The sequence below is a fragment of the Hyperoodon ampullatus genome (genome assembly GCF_949752795.1).
Source record: "Hyperoodon ampullatus genome assembly, chromosome: 2".
Taxonomy (NCBI): domain Eukaryota; kingdom Metazoa; phylum Chordata; class Mammalia; order Artiodactyla; family Ziphiidae; genus Hyperoodon; species Hyperoodon ampullatus.
Window position 1 is genome coordinate 10,327,499 of NC_136915.1, and position 26,446 is coordinate 10,353,944.

Below are 26,446 nucleotides of genomic sequence, written 5' to 3' on the forward strand. Positions count from 1 at the left end.
GTTCATTGGAGACAACTTGAAATCTGTAGAAAAGTAGAAAGAAGAACTTAAAATTTATTTGTAGTTTTACTACATTCCAATATTTTTTTCTCTTTTAATTGTTGTGATTTTGCTCTTCTCCAAGTGTTTGTGATTATGCTGTCTGGGTAGTTTTACATGTAAAAATTAAAAACAGGCAAATATAAAATAATCTCTCCTACTTGTAAAACAGTATAGGTTCTTTGCAGGCTATTAGGAAAATACGGAAGAATATAAAGAAGAAAAATAAATATCCCCATTGAATACTTGATTTAATTTGATTTTGCGTGATCTGGATTAATTTAACATTGTCTTGCTTTTAGGCTATCTAGCCTTTTAAGTATTTTGTGAAACTGAATTGCTTTTAATGCTTTAGTCTTTAAAATAACCACAGTACATTATGAAAATATTGGTTTTATTTTCTAGGTGTCTGGGCCACTAAGCCAATTTTAAAAGGCAAAAAGTTTGGGCCATTTGTTGGTGATAAGAAAAAAAGATCTCAGGTTAAGAATAATGTATACATGTGGGAGGTAAGAAATAATTCTGGTCCTTTGTTTAACAGAGTTCTGTACATTTTTAAAGATATCATTCTATTCTCTTAGGATTTGACATTCTGAAATTAAAATAATCATCTTAATATGTCCTTTAAAATCAAGAATATTTTTGTTAGAGAGAAAATGTGGTTCCTTAGATACAGACTGATTTTACATTTGTATTTTGAAAGTGCTTGGCTGTCCTCAACAATAAATGTCAAATTGACTCTTTATTTGCCTTGTTCAGGACTTTGCAGCCAGGACTTTGGTCTGCCACTTTACAGGCTTGCAGACAGATACCGTAAAAGACACTCGAAGGTGGCCACAAATACAGCATTGTTAGGGTCTTCTCCGTATTTTAGAAACTAATCTCTGTGTTGCTGGAACATTCAGAGTTGGACATATTTAGCACACGGTATATTTATATAGTGCTTTGGACTTTTAGAAAGGCTTTCATTCTGTTCATTTCACGTTCTCACAACAGTCCTAGAAGAGGGAGCGTTCGCACACTCCGTACTCAGGGAAGCCATCCAGAGCAGAGGGAGCAACTCCTCCTTGTGGGGTCCACGTGTTGAGAGTGTTGTCAGTGCAGAACCAGAACCCACGTCTCCTGCCTGGCAGTGCGGGGGTTAAAAATGTTTCATTGGCTTGCCTGGGTTCACATCCCGCCTTTGTAACTTTGGGCAGGGCACTTAACCTCTGGGCCCTAAAACCCTCAATTTAAAAGTGGGGAGAATAAAAAATAATCTCATTAAGAAAGCTGTAAAGATAAAATATCTTGTTGTTTCCTGGAGAGTTGCCTGTGAATTCAGCATTTCTGTTGAATTTAATTCAGATCAGGTGCCCTCGGGAAGCTCCTCATGTTCTTGTAGAACTCAATGGTGTGACTCCTTTTTAAAGCAAGTGAAATTTTTTGATGGTAAGGAAAAGCATTTCTTTCAGATTGTCTTAGATTGAATCACATCTGTTTCATATGTAAACATATAAAAGTCTAAAAATAAAATACGCCTAGGAAATGTCTGGACACTTTCCATCAAGAAGTTCTGTGGCATTTGTCCGTTGGAGGTATGTTGCTATTTTTCTCAGTGCTATGAACAGTGTTCCTTGCCTTGAAAATTCTGAGTAATTTCTCTAGTTTTGAGAGTTTCTTTGAATCCCTTATAATAAAACTAGTGACAGTTAACCCAAGGGGACTTAGGAAATGACCATTTATCAAGGGAGTGATTACTTTGTGTTATTTCACAACTTTTGAGTGAAAAGAGTGCCGTATTTGTAGAGAAACTGCCCAGCCAAAAAAAAAAAATTACTCAAGATAATGCCTGAACGCTTAAAATTGTCTTGACCACAAAATTATATTCCCAAATAAACAGCGTTTTTAATCTTAGAAGTTTCCCAAGTGAAACCAACAAATATGCTCTACCAGGTTAGCGTTAATCCTAGTTAGGATATGTCAGGGAACCAGGAAATGCTTACTCTAGTTCTGTGTGTATCTAAGGTTGAACAAATGTCATTAATAGTAAACCTAAGTTTATGGTACCTGTTGTACTCGGCATAACAATTTGATATTGTTGGGCATATTGTATAAATTATTAACAGTGCCTTTTGTAAATTAAGCTTCATTTGTATTGAAATTCATACAGAGTATGAATTCATAGTAGCTTGGTGAAAATTATAATTTGGAGCCATGATGTATTAGAGATTCGATTTTTCCTATAAACTTGTTAGCATCCCACTGTTAATTTAAGATGCTTCTACTTATGTACTGCCACAGTTTGGTAATCCTTATGACATTGCCAATTCTTGTTAGTCAGGTTTAAACATTTAGTTCTTATCAAGGCTGGCTTTTCCTCCCCGCAATTAAAAAAAAAAAAATCTGGCTGTCATTCAGATAGTTTCAACTCTGAGGTATATATTCCATGCAGAAACCTTTAAGCCTTTTGCTATGTTAAAATAAAAGTAGATATATATGACATACACATGTGGAGGTATGTATTTGGCAAAGTATAGGAAGCGTAAATTATAATGTACATATTTCTTATAAAGAAGAAAATAAAAATCCAGGTAAAATTTAGTGTTTCCCCATTAACTTATTCCAACCTTGGTCTTATCTTCAGAGTTGCAACAGAATGCCCCCAATTAATGTAACAGAAACTGCTTATCATTAAAATCTCATCTTGGCATTTGTTCTTCCCATTAAAGCCCCTTAAGGCCAGTTTATCTTTTTGCAGCCTGGTCTTTTGCCTCAGCTAAAACTCCATTTTAAAGCTAATCTGAAAGAAAGTGTTAAATTGCTTTTCTTGAGCCCCTTATTATCTAACACAGTCTTAAGTCCTCTAAGTTTTCACTGAAAGCATTCTATTAAATCAAAAATAACGAGAGAAACAGTAGAGTATCCTCAGGGTGAATGCACAAAACAGTCAGGTTCTGGAAAGAGGAGAGCAGTCTTTGGTCAGTTCCTGGTGGGGAATTGCTGGCAGGCTGAAGGCTGGACTTCACGTAATACTGCTCTCAACTCCCCTCCCCCTGAAAAAAACACAAAAACACAAAAAAACAAAAACGCGCACACACACCCTGAGCAATGTGCAGTATTTTAAAGCCACTTCTGGTAAAAGCCCTTCACGTACACTTCCATGGGGCTAAACTTGCTTCTGATGAACAGAACTTTTGAATTGTTTGCATGTTTTAATAAGTCTTTTTTTAAAAAAATTAGCCTTTATTTATTTTTTTTTGCGGTACGCGGGCCTCTCACTGTTGTGGCCTCTCCCGTTGCGGAGCACAGGCTCCGGACGCGCAGGCTCAGCGGCCATGGCTCACGGGCCCAGCCGCTCCGCGGCATGTGGGATCTTCCCGGACCGGGGCACGAACCCGCGTCCCCTGCATCGGCAGGCGGACTCTCAACCACTGCGCCACCAGGGAAGCCCAGTCTTTACTTTTTAGAGAGTTTAAGGTTCATAGGAAAATTGAGCAGAAAGTACAAAGAGTTTTGAAATCTCCCCCATGAGCCCTACAGACACAACTTCCTCACTATGCACATTTCTACCAGAGTGGGACATTTGTTGCAGTTGACACACCATTATCACCCAGAGTCCGTGGTTTATATTATGGTCCACTTTTGGTGTTGTACCTTCTAATAAGTCCTTTTTAAATTATAAAGGTAATACATGCTCAACTGTAAAATAATATAAACAATACAGAAAACTATAAACAAGACAGTAAAAATCACCAGTGAACATCATGGTGTGCATTCTTTTAGTTCTGCTTCTCTGTCCTCTCTGTTTTTTTTTCTCTCACACACACTGGTATGTATACAAACACCATATATAGACATTTCATACAGTTGAGATCAAGCAGTATATGTATGCAATTTTGTAATGTGCTTTTTTCTCTTAATATGTTATGGATGTGTCCATGTCAAATGCTTATCTACATCATTATTTCTTATATAGTACCTAGAATTCCATTGTATCCTTCCACCGTTTAACCAGTGGACATTTAAGTAGTTTTAATCTTTTCATGATATTAACAATTCTTCGGGAGGGAAGGATTGGGAGTTTGGGATTAGCAGATGCTAGTATAGAATGGATAAACAACAAGGTCCTACTGTAAAGCACAGGGAACTATATTCAATATACTGTGATAAACCATAAGAGAAAAGAATATGAAAAAGAATACATAGATATGTATAACTGAATCACTTTGCTGTACAGCAGAAAATACAACATTGTAAATCAACTATATTTCAATAAAATTAAAAATAAAAACAATTCTTCAAAGTATGAAACTCACTGTATATACATTTTTGTTCACTCGTCTGGTTATCTTCTTAAGATAAATTCCTAGAAGTATAATAGTTAAATCAAAAGTTATGTACATTTTAATTTTTGGTAAATTTTCCTAACAGGCCTCCAAAAGGATTGTACTAATTTACATAGCTACCAAGAGTAAATATTCCTTCCTAGTTTTTTTGTTTTTGTTTTTTGGCCGTGCCAGACGGCATGTGGGATTTTAGTTCCCCGACCAGGGATTGAACCTGTGCCCCCTTCAGTGGAAGCGTGGAGTCCTAACCACTGGACTCCTGGGGAAGTCCCTTCCTAACTCTTTAAAACCAGTACTGTTAATGTTTTTAATAGTTTCTTCCCCCCATTCTTAATAGATGAAAACTGATAGTTCACTGCTTGCATTTGCATGTTATTCATTTAGGCAACAAATTTTGAGTCAGGTGGATGGAGGGAAGAAGTAGAATTGCATTTCAACTGAAATTGATAGAGAATTTATTTCTCTATAATGAGAAGACTTTAATGTAATTTTTTTCAGAAGTGAAAACAAACTTTTTATCATTCAGCACTGTTATGATCAGATATTAACAAGTACATTTCATGATCTTTACTATCTCAATTCTTCTAATTTCAAATTATTTCTAATTAAAAAATGGAGGCAAGAAGATATGAGACCAGAGAAGTCAACCAGCTGATTCTACAGAACCTTTTTTCAGAAAGTACCACTCAGCTCTTAATGCTCCTTTCCAGCCTCTCAACCATGCCTAGTATGCTAGTAAAAGACCTGGATCACTAGGGAAATCCAACCTGCCACCTGTTTTTTTACAGTCCGAGAGCTAAGAATGGACTTTACGCTTTTAAGTAATTTTAAGTAATTTTAAACAAAGATCAAATGTTTTGTGACATATGAAAATTATATGAAATTTAAACTTCAGTTCATTAATAAAGTTTTGTTGGAACACAGAACATTCATTTGTTTACATATTACCTGTGGCTGCTTTTGCCCTACAGTGGCCAAGTTGAGCAGTTGTGACAGAGACCATATGGCTTGTAAAACTGAAAATATTTTCTGGCCCTTTACAGAAAGTTTGCTGAGCCCTGGTCTCTGTGTGTGAAAAAGAGAAGCAGTGGGAGTGAGTGTGGTGATGTCTGGGGTCTTAGGTTTACTGTGAAGCTGTGTGGTTAATAGGAGTGCAAAGATTTGGAACTTGGTACTTAAAAGTGGGCTAGCCATAGATTTCATTGTCATAGAAACTGCTATACCAATCATATTTCTCTCAGGAACTTCAGGAGGGTGAGGACGTTGAAGTGCAGAGAATTAAGCAACCTTTTTGAATGAGTTAACTTGTACTTAGATTGGCAGCTTGGTATGGTGCAAGAAAAAAATTCTCTTTGAGAGTTTATTTATTTACTTATTTAACCCCTCTTTGTTAATAAGCTCTTACCATGTGCTGGGCACTGTCCTCAATTCTGGAGCACTGAGCTTGCCATATAACATTTGTGGTATTGTATAGACTACTGACAATACCCCATGGGGATTTTTGTTTGTGGAATAAAAGAATACTAGAAACACCCTAAATCTTTCCACAGATGAGAAATCTGAGATGAGTGCAGATGACCTGCTTAATGTCTGAAACTGTCGGTTTTGGAGTTAGGTCTAGAGCCCAGGTTTCTGGGTTGCCTATTCAGTGCTCTTCCCACCAACAGAGCCTAGAGATTATTACTCTTTTTTGTGTTGTGGACCCTTTTGAAAATCTCCCCAGAAAATATACAAATGCACATATATACACAAAATTTTTTTTGTGATTTCTAGGGTTATATGGAATTTTTAAACATCCGTCATCCAGAGTTAGAATTTCTCATTTAAGAATGAGTTATTTCATTCATCCTGTGGAGGTTGATGGGGGGCCTACTTTGAACCTGTCAACATTTATTGAGCATCTGTTGTGCGGGTTTCCAGAAATATTTGTGTGGTCGTAGGTATGAAACTTACTCAGAGTAGTGTCAAATGAGGGTCAAGGGTCAGGCAGTGTGGGGTTTGGTAATGATGGCTCTGGGACTGGGCTTTGCAGGTTTGAGAGGCCCAGCTGTTTAGTTTTTAAATTTGTATTTTAGAATCACCTATAGGTTGGCTTATTGTAGTAAAATGTGCTACCACCTATTAGATTTTTTATTTCCCTTATTCTAAAATCTTCAGAATATTTCAGATACAGTGATGCCTTTGAATAGCTCTTAAAAGAAGCCCTGGTTTTCTAAAGCAATCTGAAGAGTGAAGTGGTTGATACCAAAGATCCATTTTTGTCTATAGCTCTTGGAAAGTTACTTCTGTAGGGTGGTGTCTTATGGTCCTTAACAAGCCCTCTGGGTGTCTAATTCTGGAACTCAAAAACAAATGGAATGTGAACAGACCAAGAAGGTGTAGTGTTTTCTAGGTAGCAGTGTTAATACAATTCTTTATATCTTATAAAGACATAATTTTTATTAAATGTTTTCCTTGAAATGCTCTTATTCCAAAAGGTTATCCTTTTTTTTTTTTTTCCTTTATCCTTACTTTTAAATGAGGATAACAAGCTCCTCATAGATTTGTTTGGCTACAAATGAGATCATGTATATGAAAGTACTTGATATGGATGACTGGCTAATAAGTAAATATTAGTTGAACCTGAACATCAAAGAGAAACTCTGGAATGATCATGTAGAGGATAAAGACACTTTTTAAAAAAAATGGTTGCATATTTAAAGATTACTGATCTTTATTTTTTGCTTAGAATTTCATTCTCTTCTAATGTTAGAGTATGGGCTATAATTTGAACCAAGAAGTTAGAGGACTGTGTGGGGGGAAGTCCTGGAATTGACTTCTGAATGCACACTGAGTTATTATTTACTTACGGAAATGCATTGGAGGTAAATGCCATACAGGTTGGAGATGTGAACCTCCTGTCTCCCCTTTACTCCTTTTGTCAGTCTAAACACATGGAAATATAATTAGATGTTGTCTGTCTTCCAGGGACAGACAGGGAAGGTGGAAAATGATCATAATGTTGGAAATTCAACAAGCTAGATCCCCAGAGAAAAGAGATGAGAAGGGACCTCAGACAGTATGACAAACCAGAGCCACTGGAATGGAGCTTGGACCTCCAGGGGAGGTTCTGTGTCCATCAACAGTGTGTTAGAGCTCTAGGCTACATACAGGTGGAGGGGCAAGTCCAGAGAACTGCCAACGGAAGGCTTTATTTCTGAAGACTCTAGCTGTGGCGGGACTGGTTTGGATGAGTAAAAGACTTAGCTCAGCGTGAGGAGGTGTCTTCACTGCTCTGCCTTAATTCCTGGGAGTGATTTCTGTTAAAGAAGGTTGGTTACTGCACGTTGAGAGTGGGTAAGGACCTCAGGCAAACAGTTGAGGATTGGAATGATGATACATTCATGTTCATTGAATGAGCGTTATTTTTAAATTTGCAAATTTGAATTTAATACATGTATATTATAACAAGTAAACGATCCGTTAAAACCCTCACCCCCAACCCATGAGGTAATAATAACTGTGTTTAACAGTTTGGTTCTGTACAGACCTTTCTCTGTCTGTCAGGAGCATATCATTTTGAATGTGCTTTTAAATTGGAGTGTGTGCTAAAATGTGAATTTAGATTATTTTTAGGGCTTTTGAAGTGATTGGATTAAATTGAATTGAAATTGGGTGGTGTGAAAATTACATTCCGTTTGACAGTGAGTTAAGACCTAGTCTTTGTTTAGTGGTAGCGGGGTTGGCGGGGGGGGGGAAGGAGGTTAGGCCCGGATGACCCCAGGGGAGGTTAAGGATGGGAGGAGGGGGTTGGAAAGAGAGAAATGAAGCAGTAAATGTGGGAAGCAGGTTCGAATCCTGGCTCTGACTCTCAGTGACTTCAGAGCTCTAGTCAAGCTAATCGTCTTTCCCTAGCGTCCTCATGTATAAAAGGGACTTAATACTATGTCATAGGGTTCTTGTAAAGGTTAAATAAAATAACACGTGGAGCATCTAGCCCAGTGCTTGGCGTAGAGGGGCTTCCCTTCCTTCAATTCTTTCTCTCCAAACAGGGAATTTCCATTTGAAAGTTACCTTGTAAAAATTATTTTATAATAGTACATAATCAGGTACCCTTCCTTTGTTAAAAGGGACTGTTTATAGAGGAAAAATTATTGATTATATGGAAGGATTTCTCCTTGGGATCAAGTCAGCTGAGTATTTCTTAGTCATTATCAAGATTTGGAAATAGACTTGTTATGCATCATTGTTGAGTTTGAGCTGGGCTGGGAGTTTTACCTGCCTTTGCATTGTCTCTGCCCGAAAGGAAGGGATTCCGATTCTCCCTGTCTTTCCACTACCCGAGCCTTGTGGTGTTACGGTACGTGTGCCGTCTAGTAATTTGTACTTACATTAAGCAAAATTCTGTCACATTTTAAAAGATAGGTCCTTTGTGTCAGTCACTGAAGTTAATTCTGACTGGAAACCAAAGTTTGACCAACTGAGGTAGGAATTGTATGAAAACACGCTTTCATCCCAGTTCCTAATTACAAGGTTTGACTCTCAATAAAAGTGAGAAAGCTACATATTTTTAAAGAACTTTGTATGTGTGATGATGATGATGATGGGAAGAGGATGGGGGCTGTGAGCCTAGCATTCAGCAGATCTTGGCTGCCTTCCTTCAGACTTGGGTTTTCATTCATTCTCCCCACCCACTTCCCTTTTTTTACTTAGAGATTATACTAAATCACTGGAGGAAAGGTAGAAAATTCAGATGGGCAGAAGAAAATAAAAATTATGAATAATCCCACTTCTCCGAGAAAACCATTATTAACATAGTCACGTATTTAAGTTTCAGGTTATTTTTCTCTTCATATATTAATATGTTTAAAACAAAAATGGTATCATCTAAGCCATACTTCATATAAATGGCTTTGTTCAATCATCAGTGTATTATGACTTTTGTACTGATAAGTATATTTCCACAACTTCTGGTTATCTTTGTTTTCTCCTAATTATAGAGATAATGTGTATTTACTGAAAAAATTCTTAAGGAGTACAAAGATAACAGAAAATACAGGTTTCCACGTGAGTCAGTCATTCATACAACAGTATTTTTTAAGGTCTGCTTAGTATTCCACTATATGCCTGGATTGTCATACTGAGCTAATCTGTGGTGGTCTCCATTTAGCAATGAATTAGAAACAGTCTGTGGTAAACCACGCTGCTGTGGACATCGTCGTACATACATCATGATATGATTGCCCAGTCATCTCATGAGAATAAATTCCTACAAGTGTATATGCTGGTTAAAGTGTGTGTACATCTTAAAGTTCTTTGGTCAATATTTCTTAATTCCCTCCAGAAAAAATTAAACCAATTTATTCTCTGGTTAGCATTTTGGGGGAATGTCTGCTTTCTAATCCTGTTTTTTTTTTTTTTTTCACTTTAAAAAACAATTTTTACCAGTTTGACAGGTAAAAACATTACTTAATTTGGAGTTATTTTTGATCATTAGGTAAATTTGATTTTTTTTCTGCGAGGTTTTGGCCATGGGTATCCCTTTGTGAATTAATTGTTTGCACATTGTAAAAAAATTGAATTGTTCATCTTTTTATATAAAACTAAGTATTTTAGTTTAAGCATGACTTAGTAGATGCCTTAGTCTCTTTTGTAACAAAACGAGCTGTACATAAATACTTCACTCAAGTGGAACACCTTGCTCTTTGCAAAGGTCTTTATTGACCTGGGAGCCAGGAAATTTCAGCACAGCCTTATTATTGTTCTCCAGTTGGCCTGTAGACTTGATGCCTCTCTCCAGCTGCCTTTAACTGTGTGGGATTTTCCAGCACCATCTCTGCGTTTGTCTGTAGCTGTGTCAGTATATGCGTGGGGAGTGAGTGGGACTCTGCTATCTATGGTGATAAATCCAAACAAGACTTTTTATTCCTAAGTTAATAAAAAGTAACTAATATGGACTGACACTGTTAAAAGACCAACTGACTACTCCATTTTCCTTATTTTATCATGCTGGCAAACAGGGCAAAAATATCTCTTAAACATTTTAATGTAAAGTAGCTTAAGTTATTTTGGTGTGGAAAGTTTAAATTTTGTACTGTGATTCTGTCTCTTCCTAATATACCATGTGGGGCTGCACTTTCGCTTTGTTTTAAAGGGAGAGGAGCGTGTCTGCGCGTGCTTGCATGTGTACAAGCTGAGGGTGAGTGTGACAGTGAGTTTGAAAAGGAGTCAAGTGTGACATGAATAACCTCTTTTTAGAATGGTGCAGATAGGTATTTTAGTAAACAACCAGTTTTTGAATAAACTCACTGTGGGTACTTAACGGGATAGTGAAAATATTGACACTTCGTGGTGACTAAATAGAGTAACCGCAAAGCACTTTCTAGCATGGCACCTGTCACATAGTAGGTGCTCATTAAAGGATGACAGTTATACGTTCGTATATCATTTCATTAATTTCATAGTTATTTATTGAGAGCCTACTCTCTGCCAGGCGCTGGTCAGGGTTTTGGAGTTACTGCAGTGAATGAAAAGACTGAAATGTCTTCTCACGGAGCCAGTGCTCTGGTGTGGGGAGATAGTCACGAAATAAGTAAGTAAGTAGATGATCCCACACTTTAAAAGAGCACAAGTACCATGAAGAAAAATAAATCGGGGAGATGACTGGAGGTGCTGATGGGCAGCGAAGGATTCGCAGCTTTAGCTAGGGTGGTCAAGGAAGGCACTGTTAAGTAGAGGTCAAGCAGAGCTGGGATTAAGCCCATCTTTACTACTGATTAAGTGAGTGACTTTGGGAAAGGCATTTAATCTTTGATCCTTAATTTCCACGTTACAAAAAAGGGATAATAATGAACCTGATGCATAAGGTTAAATGAGATAATACAGAAAGCATGTAGCATTATGTCAGATATCTAACTCAGCAGGAAGAAAGTGTGGTTCGTGGCTAGGAAGGTGGGCACTGCCCTGGCAGTCACAGGCTGGGAGACACAGGCATGCCCAGAGGAGCTGAGAGTGGGGGCTTTGTTCCTGCAGGAAAGCTGCAGCAAACAACAGTGTTTAATGTGGGTAGGAGAGAAAAGAAGAAATGAGTGGTGGGAGTCTTGGCTGTGTATGTGTAGGGAAGAAACAGAAGCATCAAGATTCTCTCCTTTCTTCCAAAAGCGAAAGTAAAAGACTCATTCCTTTTGCTATGTTTTTGACAGGACTGTCACCAGTTGATTCTGCAGTTCTATTTCAGTGCCTAATCAAGTGTTTTACAGTTTAATTTTGGGGAAGTAAAACCTAGATAAATCTATGTATGTATATACAAAGAAAGTTAAAAATAGCTGCTCAGTAGATTGTCTTTAAGATGAAGGAATGAATGCTGGAAGCATCTGGGAGGAGGAACTGACTGAGAGAGGATGATCAGGGGAAGCTTCTTGCAAGAGTAGAGTTGATCTGACTCCTCAAAGAGGGGTCGGGTTTTTGGTCTTGTTTCGGAAGGACACCGATATTTCCTGCTCTGGATAGAGAAGGTTTTAAGGTCAGCGGAGTTTGCAAAAGCATCATACCCTGTCACCCACGTGGAGGTTCACACTGCCTGTTCACTTACTGAAGTTTCTGTCAGCCCTGCAGTAAAGGCACCCGCTGAGCTGTGAACCCCAGCAGGACTGGGCCTCCACACTCGACTTGCAGAACAGCCCAGAAAGCTCAGGGCATGCGGGTGCTGTGGAGCACCGCTGCGGGCTCACTCTTCTCTGTTACCCTGGAGAGGGCAGAGCTGTCACTCGTCTTTGTGTTCGTGTTTGCGAAGCATTTGGAGATCATCAAGCACATTTCCTTACAGCACTTGAAGTTTAGGAGAAAAAAATTACACCCAACTAGAAAAATAACTAGTGAGGATTATACAATTTTGGATCTCAGTTTCCATCTTTATTTTCCTTTTTTCTGTTGCTTATTTATTGTGTTTCCGTGAAATGCTTTATAGAGTATTTGCGTATAATGAGCAAGAACTGTCTTAGAAGTTGAAAATGGAAACCTTTAAACGATATTTTAACAAAATGTGTTTTTCCCCCTCCCAAGGTGTATTACCCAAATTTGGGGTGGATGTGCATTGATGCCACCGATCCAGAGAAGGGGAACTGGCTGCGCTATGTGAATTGGGCTTGCTCAGGAGAAGAGCAAAATTTATTTCCACTGGAAATCAACAGGGCCATTTACTATAAAACTTTAAAGGTAAGAGTGTTAGAATTAGCCGGCCGGTACTCTGCATGCGTTTCTGCAAACGCTGTCCTCAGTCGTGACCGTGGGGAGTGACTTTGCAGACCTTGAAAGGGTTCTATTTGAAAGTGGTTCTTCGACACAGTGAAAGGTCTGTGTTTTAAATATACAGTTGCCACTGCTTCGTGTGAGGAAGGGCACTAAAGCAGGAAGATCGTGTTAAGTAATTACATACGGCATCTTTATAGATACTGATGAGTTAAGCATGTGGCAGCTACTTCCCTCCTCTTAAGATACAGATGCATTGGGAACTGTCTGACTGCCCAACTTATCTAACTGTAAGAAACTCTCGATAGCTCTGGCGGTTCTGTGTTAACTGAAAACACATTCTTAGTCTTCAGTATAGTGTAGCTTTGGATTAGCTTTTCTTTTCCCTAAATTTTATTCAGAATGGAAATTACACAGAACATGTTTCTTACTTCTGCCAGATTTTTATTTGGAGACATTAATTGTTGAGGAAAATCAACAAGTAATGTAAAGAAGAGGAAAATCATTTTTTGGATTGTGGTGAGGTCAGAGGTCACCGAGTACATTCAGGGAAGGTCGAAGTAGTAAGCGTTGTTACATCTGCAACAAGCAAGCCCACATCTGTCTCCCTCGTTTTCATGTTCTGGAAGGCAAATCTGCACTCATCCTGCAGGGAAGTGTTCTCTAAGGCAGAGTCTTGAGGCTCTAAAGATAGATGATTGTTCCTTTTTGCTTTTTGGAATAGGTATGTTTGCTAAAGTTGCTGTAAGGCAGATTTTTCCTTATTCACTTACTTCCATTAAAAATGTCATAGACTGGGGGACAGTCCATGAAAAAAATTATCTCCATGTAGGTGAAAACTCTTGATGAACAAACATTTAAGATGTTGGTCAGCTTTGTAGCATGCTGAGTTTTGTCTGTGTGTAGCACTAGGACTTTTGGAAGTTAACTTAGCTTATAGCTGTTTAACTTTCCTTTGTATTTTTCCCTGTCATCTTTAGGCAGTTGGATTGCCCTTTACCTCATATAAACCCACGTCCTTGCTTTCAATTCCTGTAGGAAATATTTTCTTTTGTGGTACTTCCTCATTTAAAACCTCTATAACCTTCTTTCTGCTGGATTGTAATAGCATGATTTTCTGGCAGGCATTACTGTACAACTTTGTTACACTGGAGTTTGAAATTGGATTCAAAATTTGATTCAAGAATTCATTCTGTTCTCAAATTAATTTAAAGTGAGAGTTACATCTGGTTGAATCAGTGAGGCAGAATTCTGGTGGAGATGAAGTACCAGCGAGGGGAGGCATATGAGACACCTGAGGGAGTAGGAATGAGGTTCCAGGGCAGAGGAAGCCCAGGGAGATACTGGGGCACTTGGCAGTTCTTTCATCAGACCTCAAGTTAAGATGTGTTCATCTCTGATAGCAAAGCCGAGAACCGTTGAGAAGCAAGAGAGAAATAGTGTTTGGGAGTGAACTCTGGAGCCAGACTCCTGGATTAAATCCTGGCTTGCTGTGTGACCCAAGGCAGGTCATTGTGATTTTACTAGCTGCGTAACTTTAGGCAAGTCACTTTCCTGTGCCTCAGTTTCCTTATTTGTAAGATACAGGTAATTATAGGGTTGACCTCATATGGTTATCATGGGTGATTGTGGGTAGATTTCTAGCACCTAGTAAGTGCTACATAAATGATAGCTGTTATTTTTGGCAACGCAGTGTAGTGTCATGGTTAGGGCTGGGGACTCTGGAGCAGACTGCCTTGTGAGCAAATTTTGGCTTCGAGATGTGTGACCATGAGAAGTTACACCCTCTGTCTTAGTTTTCTCATCTGTAAAAATGGAAGTAATAGTAAAAATTAATAATACAGTTGTGAAAATTAAACAAACCAATATGTGTAAGATTCTGTGAAGAGTTTCTAGTCTAACCTAAGTACTCAAAGTACTACTACTATTATTTTTACCTTTCTTTGTTGGAGGTAACATAGCTCTGATCTTTGCAGACCTCCCCCAATACTGACCTTTGATGTTTGCTCAAGTACGTATGGCCTTTCAGATTCCTTACTTGTGATTATATTCTTCTAGGTTAAGCTTTCTGTGGGTTAGGTTTTGTAAATAAATTACATGTGATGTTCTGTATCACCTTCTCACCTATAATCTAGGTAATCACATGGTTTTGTTTGTAATATGATTAAAAACTGTTTTAAATTCCTGAAGGTTAATTGTTAGCTTGCTCTCCATTCATTCATCTATTTATTAGTTAAGCAAAAACTGAGTGTCTGCTATGTACCAGGTATTCTCCTATAGTAGTGAACAGAACAGACAAGGTCTCTGGTCTCATGGAGCTTCCAGTTTATGGGGGAGGTGGCAGGTAATAAACAAGTGAATAAGTAAACAAAATAATTTCAGATAGTGATAAGTGCACTGAAGACAATAAAATGTGTTAGATTGTCCAGGTAGGGGGAGGGCTGCTTTAGCTGTGGTAGGTCAGGGAAGACAAGACATGGGGACACCTCTTCCCTTCCCCCACTGGCATGGGAAGGAGCCAGCCACTCGAAGATCTCTGCTGGAAGAGCAGTTCAGGAAGAGGGGCGCTGGTAGAAGCAAAGGTATTGAAGTGGGAATAAGCTAGATTTTGGGGGGTTTTTTGTTTGTTTGTTTGTTTTTAAAGGAATAGAACAAAGGCTGGTTTGGCTAGAGCAAGGAGAGGTGGTGAATGAGGCTGGTGAGGTGGGCAGGGGCTAGATCAGGGGGCCTACTGGCCTGTAGGGAAACGTATGAGTTTTAGTCTTCAGTTCACCCATTTGAGAATTGAAGCTGTCTGACCCGTGACTTTTAAAAGATCATGCTGGGGGATAGATGGTAGGTGGGTAAGCGTGGAATGCTTTGTGCGTTCTCATAATTCTGGAGTATTTCTCTTAATTTGACCTAGTGTCAGGAATATTTATGGCAACCCTTGCCTGTACCTAATTGGTCTGGTAAAATTTCAAGTTTATATTTACTGATATTTAGAGAAGAGAGAGTGCTTCATTCTATAAGCCTGTCAGAGCCCAAAGGGAAGAGTTTAAAGTCTTCCTGTTGTTTTTTGTTAAATATCAAAATATATTTAAAAAAAGGTTGTTTGGACTTTTGACTTTATTTCTTTTAATGTGGGTTTATATTTCCTGTGTTTAAGGACATACATTTTCTTTTCTTCTGAAATTTGACTTAACAAAATCTTAAATGCGCTAAGCAGTGCAGAAGAAAAAACTACAGTACAGAAGCAGTCGTTGATTTTAAAAGATGTATTATTTTCCTCTTCATAAAGCCCTGTTATTTGTGTAACTGTTTTAATAGAAAGTTGGGAAGTACATAGCTCAATAATGTAATGATCATCTCAGTTGCTAACAATTTTGAAGGTTGTTCAGTAGCTAACAAATCAGGTTGCTCCTAATCTAGCTATAGCTATTTAGTTCATTAACAACCATTTAGAAATTGTATATTAGATTTGAGGTAAAAACAGATACTGGGGTGTTTTGTGGTTTTTGCAACAACAAAATTGTACCCTCCTAAGTAGAGAGTTTGTGCTGATATTTAACTTCACCCTGTTGCTAGTACAGTTAGTCCTCTGCACAAGGTTAGAGTGGAATGAACGTAGACGCTTAGGCTGAGTCGGGGAGGAATCTCGAAGGTGTCCAGTAGGTTCTTCTAGCCAGTGTGCTGGTTATGCTGTTTGGTTTCGGAAGAAATGGGGAATATACTTTCCCTCACTCCTTTGCATGTTCTTTTTTTACTTTTGTTTTATTTAAGACTTTACATATCTCTGCAAACCCTAATCATTTCAAGTATTATATGATACCACCATTTCATAAATATGTGACTTGTAACAAAAACATAGAGAAGAAGCATACTATATATACATTTGGAGCTAGAAATAATTTACTTAAATAAAGAAGCTCATTCCTTCAACAAAAACAGGTTAGCTCATAAGAGTGCCAAAAGGCATCTGTAATGGCTATTTTAACTCATTAAGATTTTATACGTTAGATTAAGTTTTTTTTTTTTTTTTTTAGGTGTAACTGATTCAAGAAGGGAAATAATACATTGGTTTAAAGATTAAAAAATGGCAGGTTTTAGCCATCCTTGGAGGAACAAAGGAAACAGTGGCTTGTTCTTTTATCTTAAAGAATTTAGAATATTTAAAAATTTGGACTATATAAACATTGAGTTCTGCAGAGAATGAAACAAAATAATATTTACTTTCAAAGACTTTATCTAGACTAGAAGGTATGTTGAAGTGAAGAACTAGGTTGTTTCTAAATGGACATCTTAGATGGAATTCTTCCTGCCCCTAAAACAAGGGTATCCTTTTCCATAACTATAGTGCAGCGATCAAAATCAAGAAGCTCACACTGGCACAGTGTTTTATAAGCTAATCTATACACTTTATTCAAATTCTGTCAGTTCCAATCATGTCCTTTTAGGCAAAGAAAACTCCATTGCATTCAGTTGTGATGTCTCATCGGTCTCCTTAGTTTGTATAGCACCTCAGTCTTTGTCTTTTATAACATTTCAGTTTTGAGAGAACTGATCAGTAATTTTTGTAGAATGTCCCACAGTTTGGCCTTCTCTTAAGTTTCATCATGATTCAATTGCATTTATGCATTTTCAGCAGAAGTGATGCTTCACTTCATCTCCAGAAGTGATGCTGTATTTTCTGTGCATCATATCAGGAGGCATATGATGTTGACTGGTCTTATTATAAAGGTACTGTTTTTCTCTTTGTCATTAATAGATGTTTTATGGGGAGATATTTTGAGACCATGCAAATATTTTGTTATTCCTCAAACTTTAATCTACTAGTTTTAGCATCCATTGGTGATTCTTGCCTAAATCAGTTATTAATCTGTGATGATTGTCCAGTTGTGATTTTCTAATTCCGTTATTTCTTTTTCATTAATTAGTTGGGATCTACTATAGGAAGGGCTCTCCTTCTTATTTATTTACTTGTCCATTCATTCATTCATTTCTTCATTCATTCATATCAGTATGGACTCATGGATTTTTATTTTATTCACTGGGTTTTAGGTGGAATTTTACTTGTGTTCATACTCTTGGAACTTTTTGAACAGATGAGTCATTGTGAGAGAAACCAATAAGCCATTTCCTTCAATGTTACTTAGGAGTGTAATCTTTCCACTCAGTATATTTTTTCTTCACGATCTTGTCCTCTAGGTATAATCAGCATGGTGGTGGGGTACATGACTGTTAAGAATTCATGTTTTAGGAGCATGACACGTGAGGTATTTTTAGGCATTTCTTTCTAAATTTAAAAGTTGTCCTGTAGACTCGAGGTGTAGTACAGAGGGCAAGGCAGTGAATTCTCCAAGGACCGGAGCAGGTTGGCAGCAGAGCAGAGACAATACACTGCCAGGACGCTCGCGTCCTCAGCACCGCCTCTTCTTTTAGCATTTCCGTGATATAATTAGCGGTGCATTATAAATGTGCACTGGCATGTAGGTCTTATCATGCTTAACTTGCTCTTGGACTCTGAAACCTGCGCTGATAATTAGCTTTCATCACGTCTTCCAAACTGCCAGGGTGTTTTAAATTATGCTTTAATTTTCTCATCAGCTTAGGTTTCGTGGACATTGAGGTTCCGTGGCTTATTTTTCCTTCTGCGTGGATAGTTGTGAGGCTTCCAACAGTAAGATTCCGGAACATATGGCAGTTTTAAGTTTAAAGCGATCCTATCAGATCCCGACATCCACCGGACGCACTCCGGGGAGGAGGCGGCCGGGAAGTGAGGTCCTCCCTCCAGCAGAGGGTCCCTTCCCGCGTCGCCCGGCCCGCGGCCGCCGAGGCGGAGGAGCTCTTCCTGCCGGGCTGGCCTCGGGCGGCCCGGCTGGGAGCGCCGCCCGCCTGCCCCGCCCCGCCCCGCCAACAACCGTCGCTCTGATTGGCCCGGCGCCTGTCTCTTCTCTCCCCGCAGCCAATCGCGCCGGGCGAGGAGCTCCTGGTCTGGTACAATGGGGAAGACAACCCCGAGATAGCAGCTGCGATTGAGGAAGAGCGAGCCAGCGCCCGGAGCAAGAGGAGCTCCCCGAAAAGCAGGAAAGGTAGGAGCCCGCCGCCGCCCCTGCTCCCCGCGGCTGCCCGGCCCGGGCCGAATCCGGGCTCGGGCAGCACCCGCAGCTCTCAGTGACCTTTTCCGGACCCGGTGCCAACCCTCCCCCGCGCACCCTCCCCCCCCGCGTGCAGTTCCCCCCTCCCCCCCCGGCGTTGCTGAATCACGGCGCCGGACGCCGCGCTCGAGCTCTTTTCTAACTTGGGGTGGAGGAGCCGGGCGCGGAAAAGTGAGCGGACGCGCACCGCGGGGGGCCCGAGGCCAGTTGTCACTTCCCTTGCCCACAGCGCAGGTCTCTGGACTTGCGGGTGGGAGCGGCGGTCGGTCTCTCCAGAGCCGTACACTACACGCCCGGTATATTCTTAGCTTTTTGTGCTGTTCGCCAGCAATGCGTCATAAAATGTGTTCCGAGAGTGACATTTCCAGGTCCGCAGATTCGGCGGCTTCGTGTCCATCCGCCCGGACTGTGCGGGAGGGCCGGACGCGCTGCGGCCGATGCACTGGCCTCCCGGGGCAGGGAGAGCCGGCCGGGCCGTACACTGCCGCTCCGCCCAGGTCGGGCCCTGCCATCCGGCCGCCCCACTCCTCCCCGGGCCGGGCCCTGGGCCACTCCACGCCACGCAAGACTGCGCTGCACACGATTGCAACACTCGCGGCTGGCGAAGGTTTCAGCGCAGATCTTTTTAAAATTAGGCCATTAACAAAATGGAAGTTGAACGGTGTGCTGTTACTTTTGACTCAACTCCAGCAGTTTTATTTTGTTTTATAATGTTTTCAAACAAAAGGTAAAGTGTAGTCACACTTACAGAAGGCAGGGGATAATTTCTGGGAGGAAAATAGTTTGGTTGGATATATCATATTTCCAGCTGGCGTTCTCCACGTTGTTTGTTTTGTTTTGTTTTCTTTTAATGAAGAATTTTAATATTAATTAGTGAATCTTTCGTAGAGCCCTGTTTGACTATATGCCAAGGCGAGGGGTATGGTAGTTTCTTACTAATATAAATCTGCTTTTTTCTTTTTTTTGCCCGCCTTAAGTCTTAAATAAATGTTTGTAGCCATCTGAACTTGAGTCCAGCCTTTACTTAGAACACTGCAAAGTGAATTGTGGAAGTCATACTGTAAATAAAATCATAATGTAAACTTGATTTTGGAAAAATGTAAAAGTAACATTTAAAAATGTAGGCAAGAAGTTAAAAAAGTCTATTCTGATTTTTCCATTACATATTCTTTGTATTTTACGGTATAATCAATAATCCATCCAAGGGAGTTTGTTAGGCCTTTTACTGAATACATGTTCGCTGTTTATCTAACTCGATTTCGTCAGTTTTAGGTCATTAAATGCTTTGATCATGAATCAGATGATCAGGGTCTAGAAAATTGCCAGGTGTTTTTTGTTTGTTTGCTTTTGTTGTTGTTTACTGTTTTGAGGTTTGAGATTTTTGTTGCCGTTAGGCTTAACGCATAATTGTTTGCAAACTCTTCACATAATTTAAATTGTTCCTTTATTTAGTGTTCACTTTGTGTATAACTAATGTCACCAGCCTTTCTATGTAAGCTGTGATTTGCAGGGGCTGGAGTTTGGAGGGCAGCGGATCTTTACTCTGTTACTAAGCATAACTCATATATTTAAATATAGTCATAGGTTAATAGGTTAATAGCAACTTCATCCTAATGCTTTCTCTGTTAAGCGTACTTTGGTGTGCATGTTTAGAACATTTCATAGATTTTTATTTATTCCTTAATTTTTTTTAATTTGAATGTGGAGGAAAAAACTGAAAATAAGTTTTATTAGTGGTACATGAACTTACACATCTTCGTTTTTATACCTGCCCATATTGCTGGGGTTTTGCATTGAGTTAAGTAGTTTATATTTCTTATTATCCTGTTATTTATAACTACTCCGAGCTGTGTATAACCGACTGAATCTTAAGTTTTAGTTAAAGTACTTACGTGAGGCTCCCTCTCAGAACTTAACAATCTGTTTTGAATAGCTTATTGGTAAGGAGCTGTGTTTGCTCTTTATGATCTAAAGTTTAAATAGACCTTTTTTGTTTTTAAATTAAATACTCTGTGAAAGCTAATTTATAGCTTACAAAGACCTGAAATGGAGAACTTTTTATGCTAACTTGGTTCTGTTTAGGTCTTATGTGTGACCTCAGACATTTAAATATCTTTTCAGGCAGTGATGTCAGAGAATAAATCAACATAAATTTCATTCAGTAGCAATATTAATTTAGTGTTTCTGAAAGCCAGATGTTGAAGACGTGCAGCTGACAGGTAGATTGACAGTGGACCTAACTTCATTTTGGTTAGGAGGCAGGCAGAGAGAAACAAAGGGCTGAATTCTTCATGGTTCTGGGCCTCTGATCCTTTGCATGACAGCTGCTGTGCCTACAGCTGTGCATTGCATGTGGTGCCTTTCAGAATTCATCAGATCGCTGGTGGATCATGCGGCGTGTTCTGGGCAGTGGAAAGCCCTGATTCCTTTGCATACAAAGTGTGACCCCTCCTCTTCTCTCTCCCTCTGTGTCTCTATCTCTCTGCCTCTGTCTGTCTCTCAGTCATTCATTGAACTAATGTTTGTTAAGCCCCTGCCATGTGCCAGGTGCTCTGCTAGGTCGTACAGGACAATGGTGAGCAAAAAAGCGGCAGTAACTTTTCTCCTGGCGCCTGTAGTCTAGTGGGGGAGACAAACATTAAATCAGTAAGTTACTGATCAGGGCCTAGATGGTTGGCATGGAACAGGCCCTCAATAAATAACTTGTCGATTGGCAAACAAAGACTCATGCAATGAAGGAAGAGAACACAGTGCTGTGAGAACACAGTTCATATTGTCTCTGACCAGGGAGCATGCGGTTTTGCCAGTGGCCAAAGGTGTTCGTATGTTAGGCATTTTGAACTAGAATTCTGGCTTCTCACCTTTGTAATTCAGCCTAACTTCTTACATGTCTGAGCAGCCCCTGTAATGAGATTGAGCATGAGAAGTTCCTTGGGTGGGACAGATTAAACTTTTCAGGTAGAAAGGAAGGGAGGGTTTTCAGTGTTGGGTTTTCAATATCTCACTGAAATATTCGTATTTAATCCATGGGAAGATTGTGATCTGAACATAGAAAGGCCAAATTTGGAAGTATTTATCGTCTTGATTTCTGTTCCTTGTCTGCTACTGAGAAATGAGGGATTGAATTTGCTTGTGAGCAGTAAATGACTGTTGGCAAATGTTCTTTTAAAATATGGACTATAATAGAATGCTGTTGCCTTGCTCTCTTCTGGCTACATAAGAACCTTACCCAGAGTTCTTTTTACTCTAAAGAAGCAGCAATGTCTTGATGCACATGGGCTTAGCGGAAGGAATGAAAAACATGGGACTCTTGGGCTTTTACCAGGTGTATGGCTGGGCAAATCACGTCACTTTTAATGGGGGTGCAGTTTCCATAGCTTTAAAAGTAGGTGTCGTAACATGGAATGGTCCTTGTGCTATACCCAGCCTCACTGGGTTGCTGTCAAGAGCAGGAGAGAGAATCACAAGGAACATCTCTGTGCAGCATGTGGGTCCGTGGTACCTGTGAGTGCCGCTGACAGAATGTGGCTGACGGTTAGTTACTTACGTGATTCTTGCAGAGGAACTACTGAGCTTGTGAGTCATTTAATCAGTCAGTATTTATGGAGCGCTTGTATTAGCTCTGAGGAAGCAGTGGGTCCTCCCTCTCCCTTCCCATGGCAGGGCCTCACTGTAGGCTGCTTCTCTCTTACTTTAGGCCTACTTCTAACCTGTTGACTTTCCTGTTGATAGCAAGTTAGAAGGAGGAAATTAGAAGAGTTATTTGTAGCAGCAAGTAGTTTTATAGCTAATAGCCAGACAGTTAAGAAAACAAAGTTGGTAACAGAAACAGTAACGAACTATAAAGAGCACAGTGCTGTGAGATCACTTAGCAGGTTCACATAATCTTTTCTAAAAGCTGTAAATAGTCCCTGAGATCAACTAGTTTTTAGTGTTTATCTAAGTGACTTTTAGTCACCACAGAGCAGTTAGATTATAACCAGTTTAAACAGGAAATATTTCATGTTTCCATAATTAAAATTGTTCACATAAGAAACCTGGAGATATCCCCCCATCCCCCAGCCTTGTTATTCAACAAGTATATTCTGTGTCAGACACTTTGTTAGGTGCTGAAGCTACAGCAGAGAACTAACATAACCCAGGTTCCTGCTTTCATGGAATTTACATTCTGGAGAATGAGGGGACAACCAACCAACAGATGAACAAGACAAATCTTATAATGTTAATAATGTGTGTGTGTGTTGCAGGTGGTTACGTATGGTGTGACCGTGGACGTGTAGCCAGGGATAGCCTTTCAGAGGCTGTGACTTGACTGGCGCAGGGGTGGGCCCTGTCAAGTTCTCGGGGCTGAGAGTTCCAGGAAGAAGGACCGGATTGGGCGTTCTTTTAGCAGTGTTGGTTATTTATTGCTGGGGTGGTGTATAGGGAGAGCCACCTAGACACCCACATGAGTCTTTTTGTATGAAACTCAGTTGTGCAAATGGACATACTGGCCCCTTTCCACCAGCACCGCACTTAGTGGAGGATTGGTAGGGGAGATTAGAGAGATGAGTGAAACATCCAGGGAGGAGTTTATCGTCTGTTTTATTGCAGCTCAGTGTGGGTCAGGTTCACTAGGTGGTGTAGTTGATGTGTGTACAGGCTCTAGAATAGGGAAGGGGTTGGCAGGAGCCCTCTGGGAGAGGAGGTGATGCTACTTTGTGGTCGAAAAGCAGAGCACAGTGGGGAGGACTCCTGTGAAGAACATTGAGGAGGGGGAAGAAAGAAAGATTTGGGGAAAGAAACTCACGGGGACATGAGAGGTCACAGGACATTGCTGGACAACAAGTAGAAACAGAGATGCAGCAAGAGGCTCTGATGGAGATGTGGAGCCTCATGGGCTGTGCGGTGCTGCAGGCAGACGGAGCAGTGAGCCCTGAGTAGTGCTGAGCGGTACTGAGCGCTCCCGTGGGTATTCCCATTTAGCCTCTACTTCTGCGTGGTTTGTACCAGTTCCAGATGAGGAAATGGACACGTAGCAAGGGTGGATAACTTGTCCAAGCTCTGTCTGCCAATGAGTGTCAAGAGTCAGAGCTTGAGCCGAGGTTTTCCATGCCTTTTCTTCTTCAGAATACTCTGCTTTCTGTCTGCTTCTGCCTGTGGTGGACAACAGCAGAAGCGATAGCACTGGTTCCATTTAAAGTTAAAATTAGAGAATACATTTAATAAAAGCGAACAGGTGGGCTTCAGTGGAGTTTGATGTCTTGACCTTCCCCAGTAGCCGACAGCTCTTTTCGAGGTTCCTTGGCCAAAGCTGAAGCGTGGAGGCCTGGCTGAATGACAGAGGCCTAGCCGTGGTGCCTGAGGATGATTGCAGATGGGCCCTGAGCTTTCTGGGTGCCTGGTGGGCAGGTCCTGTGCCCACTTACAGGGCGCTCATCCCTAGTTCTTGTTGGCAAGTGTTGGAGCAGGGCCTGGGGCAGTCGCAAGTGGCTACGATCCTGTGGAGATAGGGCCCCAGCATTAGATGTTACATGGCTTGTGAGCTTGTCGCCTTGGGCCCACGTGAGCAGTGTCCTAGCCGGTCCCCAGTGGAGCTCTCGCTGCCTCTATAGCTGAGTGATGCCTTTGCTGAACATTGGGTGACCTGTCTCTGACGGTTGCCTGCCTGGTTGATCCTGCTGTTTTTGTGCTCTATTTTTAAAAGCTTAGTGCAGCTTTAATGTTTTTTCAACAGTAAGAATCTAGGAAGTTTTTGAATTTCTAATTCTACTTCTGCTGCTACTGAATTGCTCTAAATTTAGGTAAATAAGTTGGTTGATATTTTTGTGCCTTTGATTCATGCTGTGCATAACCTTGTTCATAGGGAAATTTATGGATTAACTACAGTTTTTCAAAGCATTTTGCAGAGTTTCAACTGTATTTTAGTGGATGAATTTGCAAAATTCTTAATATATACCATAATGGAGTGTGTTAGGAAATATGCTGTGCTCTAAGGTTGTTAGCCTGGTTCTCCTGTCCATATGGAAACTGGAAGGTGAGACTTGCCTCATACAGAAAAAAAGGATTAATTATGATTAAGCTTTCTAAAAGGTAAAAGGACCTTGAATGTAGGGAGTTCAAAATTGTTGATTTTTAAAAATCCAGTTGTAATTTGAAAGTAAAAAAAAATTTTGCTGTGCTTTGCCTAGATAAGAATACTGGGTTCTTTTTCTACATTATGAATTCATTATTGTTTTTAAAACTTATCGTGTATTTCCTTTTCTTAGGCAGTTTTACATTTCTGTTTACAGAGCTGTTACAGTATTGGGTTGGCCAAAAAGTTCGTTGGGTTTTTGCCGTAAGATGGCTCTAGTAAGCGCTTAGTTGTCTTTAACTTCAATTGAAACAGTTTTGTTAGATTGCGTTGTGACAGCTGTCATATCAGCATGCATTTTAAAAAGAATCTTATCAAAATTGGTGAATTTTTTTTTTTTTTTTTTTTTTTTTTTTTTTTTTTGCTGTACGCGGGCCTCTCACTGTTGTGGCCTCTGCCTTTGCGAAGCACAGGCTCCGGACGCGCAGGCTCAGCGGCCATGGCTCACGGGCCCAGCCGCTCCACGGCATGTGGGATCTTCCCGGACCGGGGCACGAACCCGCGTCCCCTGCATCGGCAGGCGGACTCTCAACCACTGTGCCACCAGGGAAACCCAAAATTGGTGAATTTTTGTGTAGCCATTTTAATATTGAAGATGGAAGAAAAGCGGCAACATTTTCGGCATATTATGCTTTATTATTTCAAGAAAGGTAAAAAAGCAGCCTAAATGCAAAAAAAAAAAAAAAAAGATTCATGCAGTGTATGGAGAAGGTGCTGTGACTGATCAAAAGTGGTTTGCGAAGTTTTGTGCTGGAGATTTCTCGCTGGACGATGCTCCACGGTCACTAGACAAGTTGCAGTTGATAGCGATCAAATCGAAACATTAATTGAGAAGAATCAATGTTATACCGCGTGAGAAATAGCCGACATACTGAAAATATCCAAATCAAGCGCTGAAAATCATTGGCACCAGCTTGGTTATGTTAATCACTTTGATGTTTGGGTTCCACATAAGTTAAGTGAAAAAACCTTCTTGATTGTATTTCTGCATGTGATTCCCTACTAAAACATAACGAAAACGTTGCATTTTTAAAACAAACTGACTGGCGGTGAAAAGTGGATACTGTACAATAATGTGGAACGGAAGAGATTGTGGGGCAAGTGAAATGCACCACCACCAACCGCACCAAAAGGCCGGTCTTCATCCAAAGAAGGTTGTATATATGGTGGGATTGGAAGGGAGTCCTCTATTATGAGCTCCTTCCGGAAAACCAAACGGGTAATTCTGGCAAGTACTGCTCCCAATTAGACCAACTGAAAGCAGCACTTGACAAAAAGCATCCAGAATTTGTCAACAGAAAATGCATAATCTCCCATCAGGATAATGCAATGCATGTTTCTCTGATGACCAGACAAAAAAGCTTGGGTGGGAAGTTCTGATTTCTCTGTCATATTCACCAGACATTGCACCTTCGGATTTGCATTTATTTTGGTCTTTACAAAATTCTCTTAACGGGGGCTTCCCTGGTGGCGCAGTGGTTGAGAGTCCGCCTGCCGACGCAGGGGACACGGGTTCGTGCCCCGGTCTGGGAAGATCCCACATGCCGCGGAGCAGCTAGGCCCGTGAGCCATGGCCACTGAGCCTGCATGTCCGGAGCCTG

At 40.4% G+C, this 26,446-nt stretch overlaps 1 protein-coding gene across 2 annotated transcripts in view; it reads left to right on the top strand.

Annotated features, from left to right (window-relative positions):
- Positions 1-467: 467 nt before the first annotated feature.
- Positions 468-26,446, top strand: part of PRDM2 (PR/SET domain 2) — a gene marked incomplete at its 3' end in the record, with an annotated part of 80,494 nt that continues 54,515 nt past the window's right edge. For both annotated transcript variants that reach the window (XM_079697945.1, XM_079697946.1), the window contains exons 1-3: positions 468-548; positions 12,408-12,560; positions 18,538-18,664. In XM_079697945.1, coding sequence (XP_079554071.1) covers positions 540-548; positions 12,408-12,560; positions 18,538-18,664 — 289 coding nt within the window. In that variant the 5' untranslated portion in view covers positions 468-539. The remainder of the gene's footprint in view (positions 549-12,407; positions 12,561-18,537; positions 18,665-26,446) is intronic.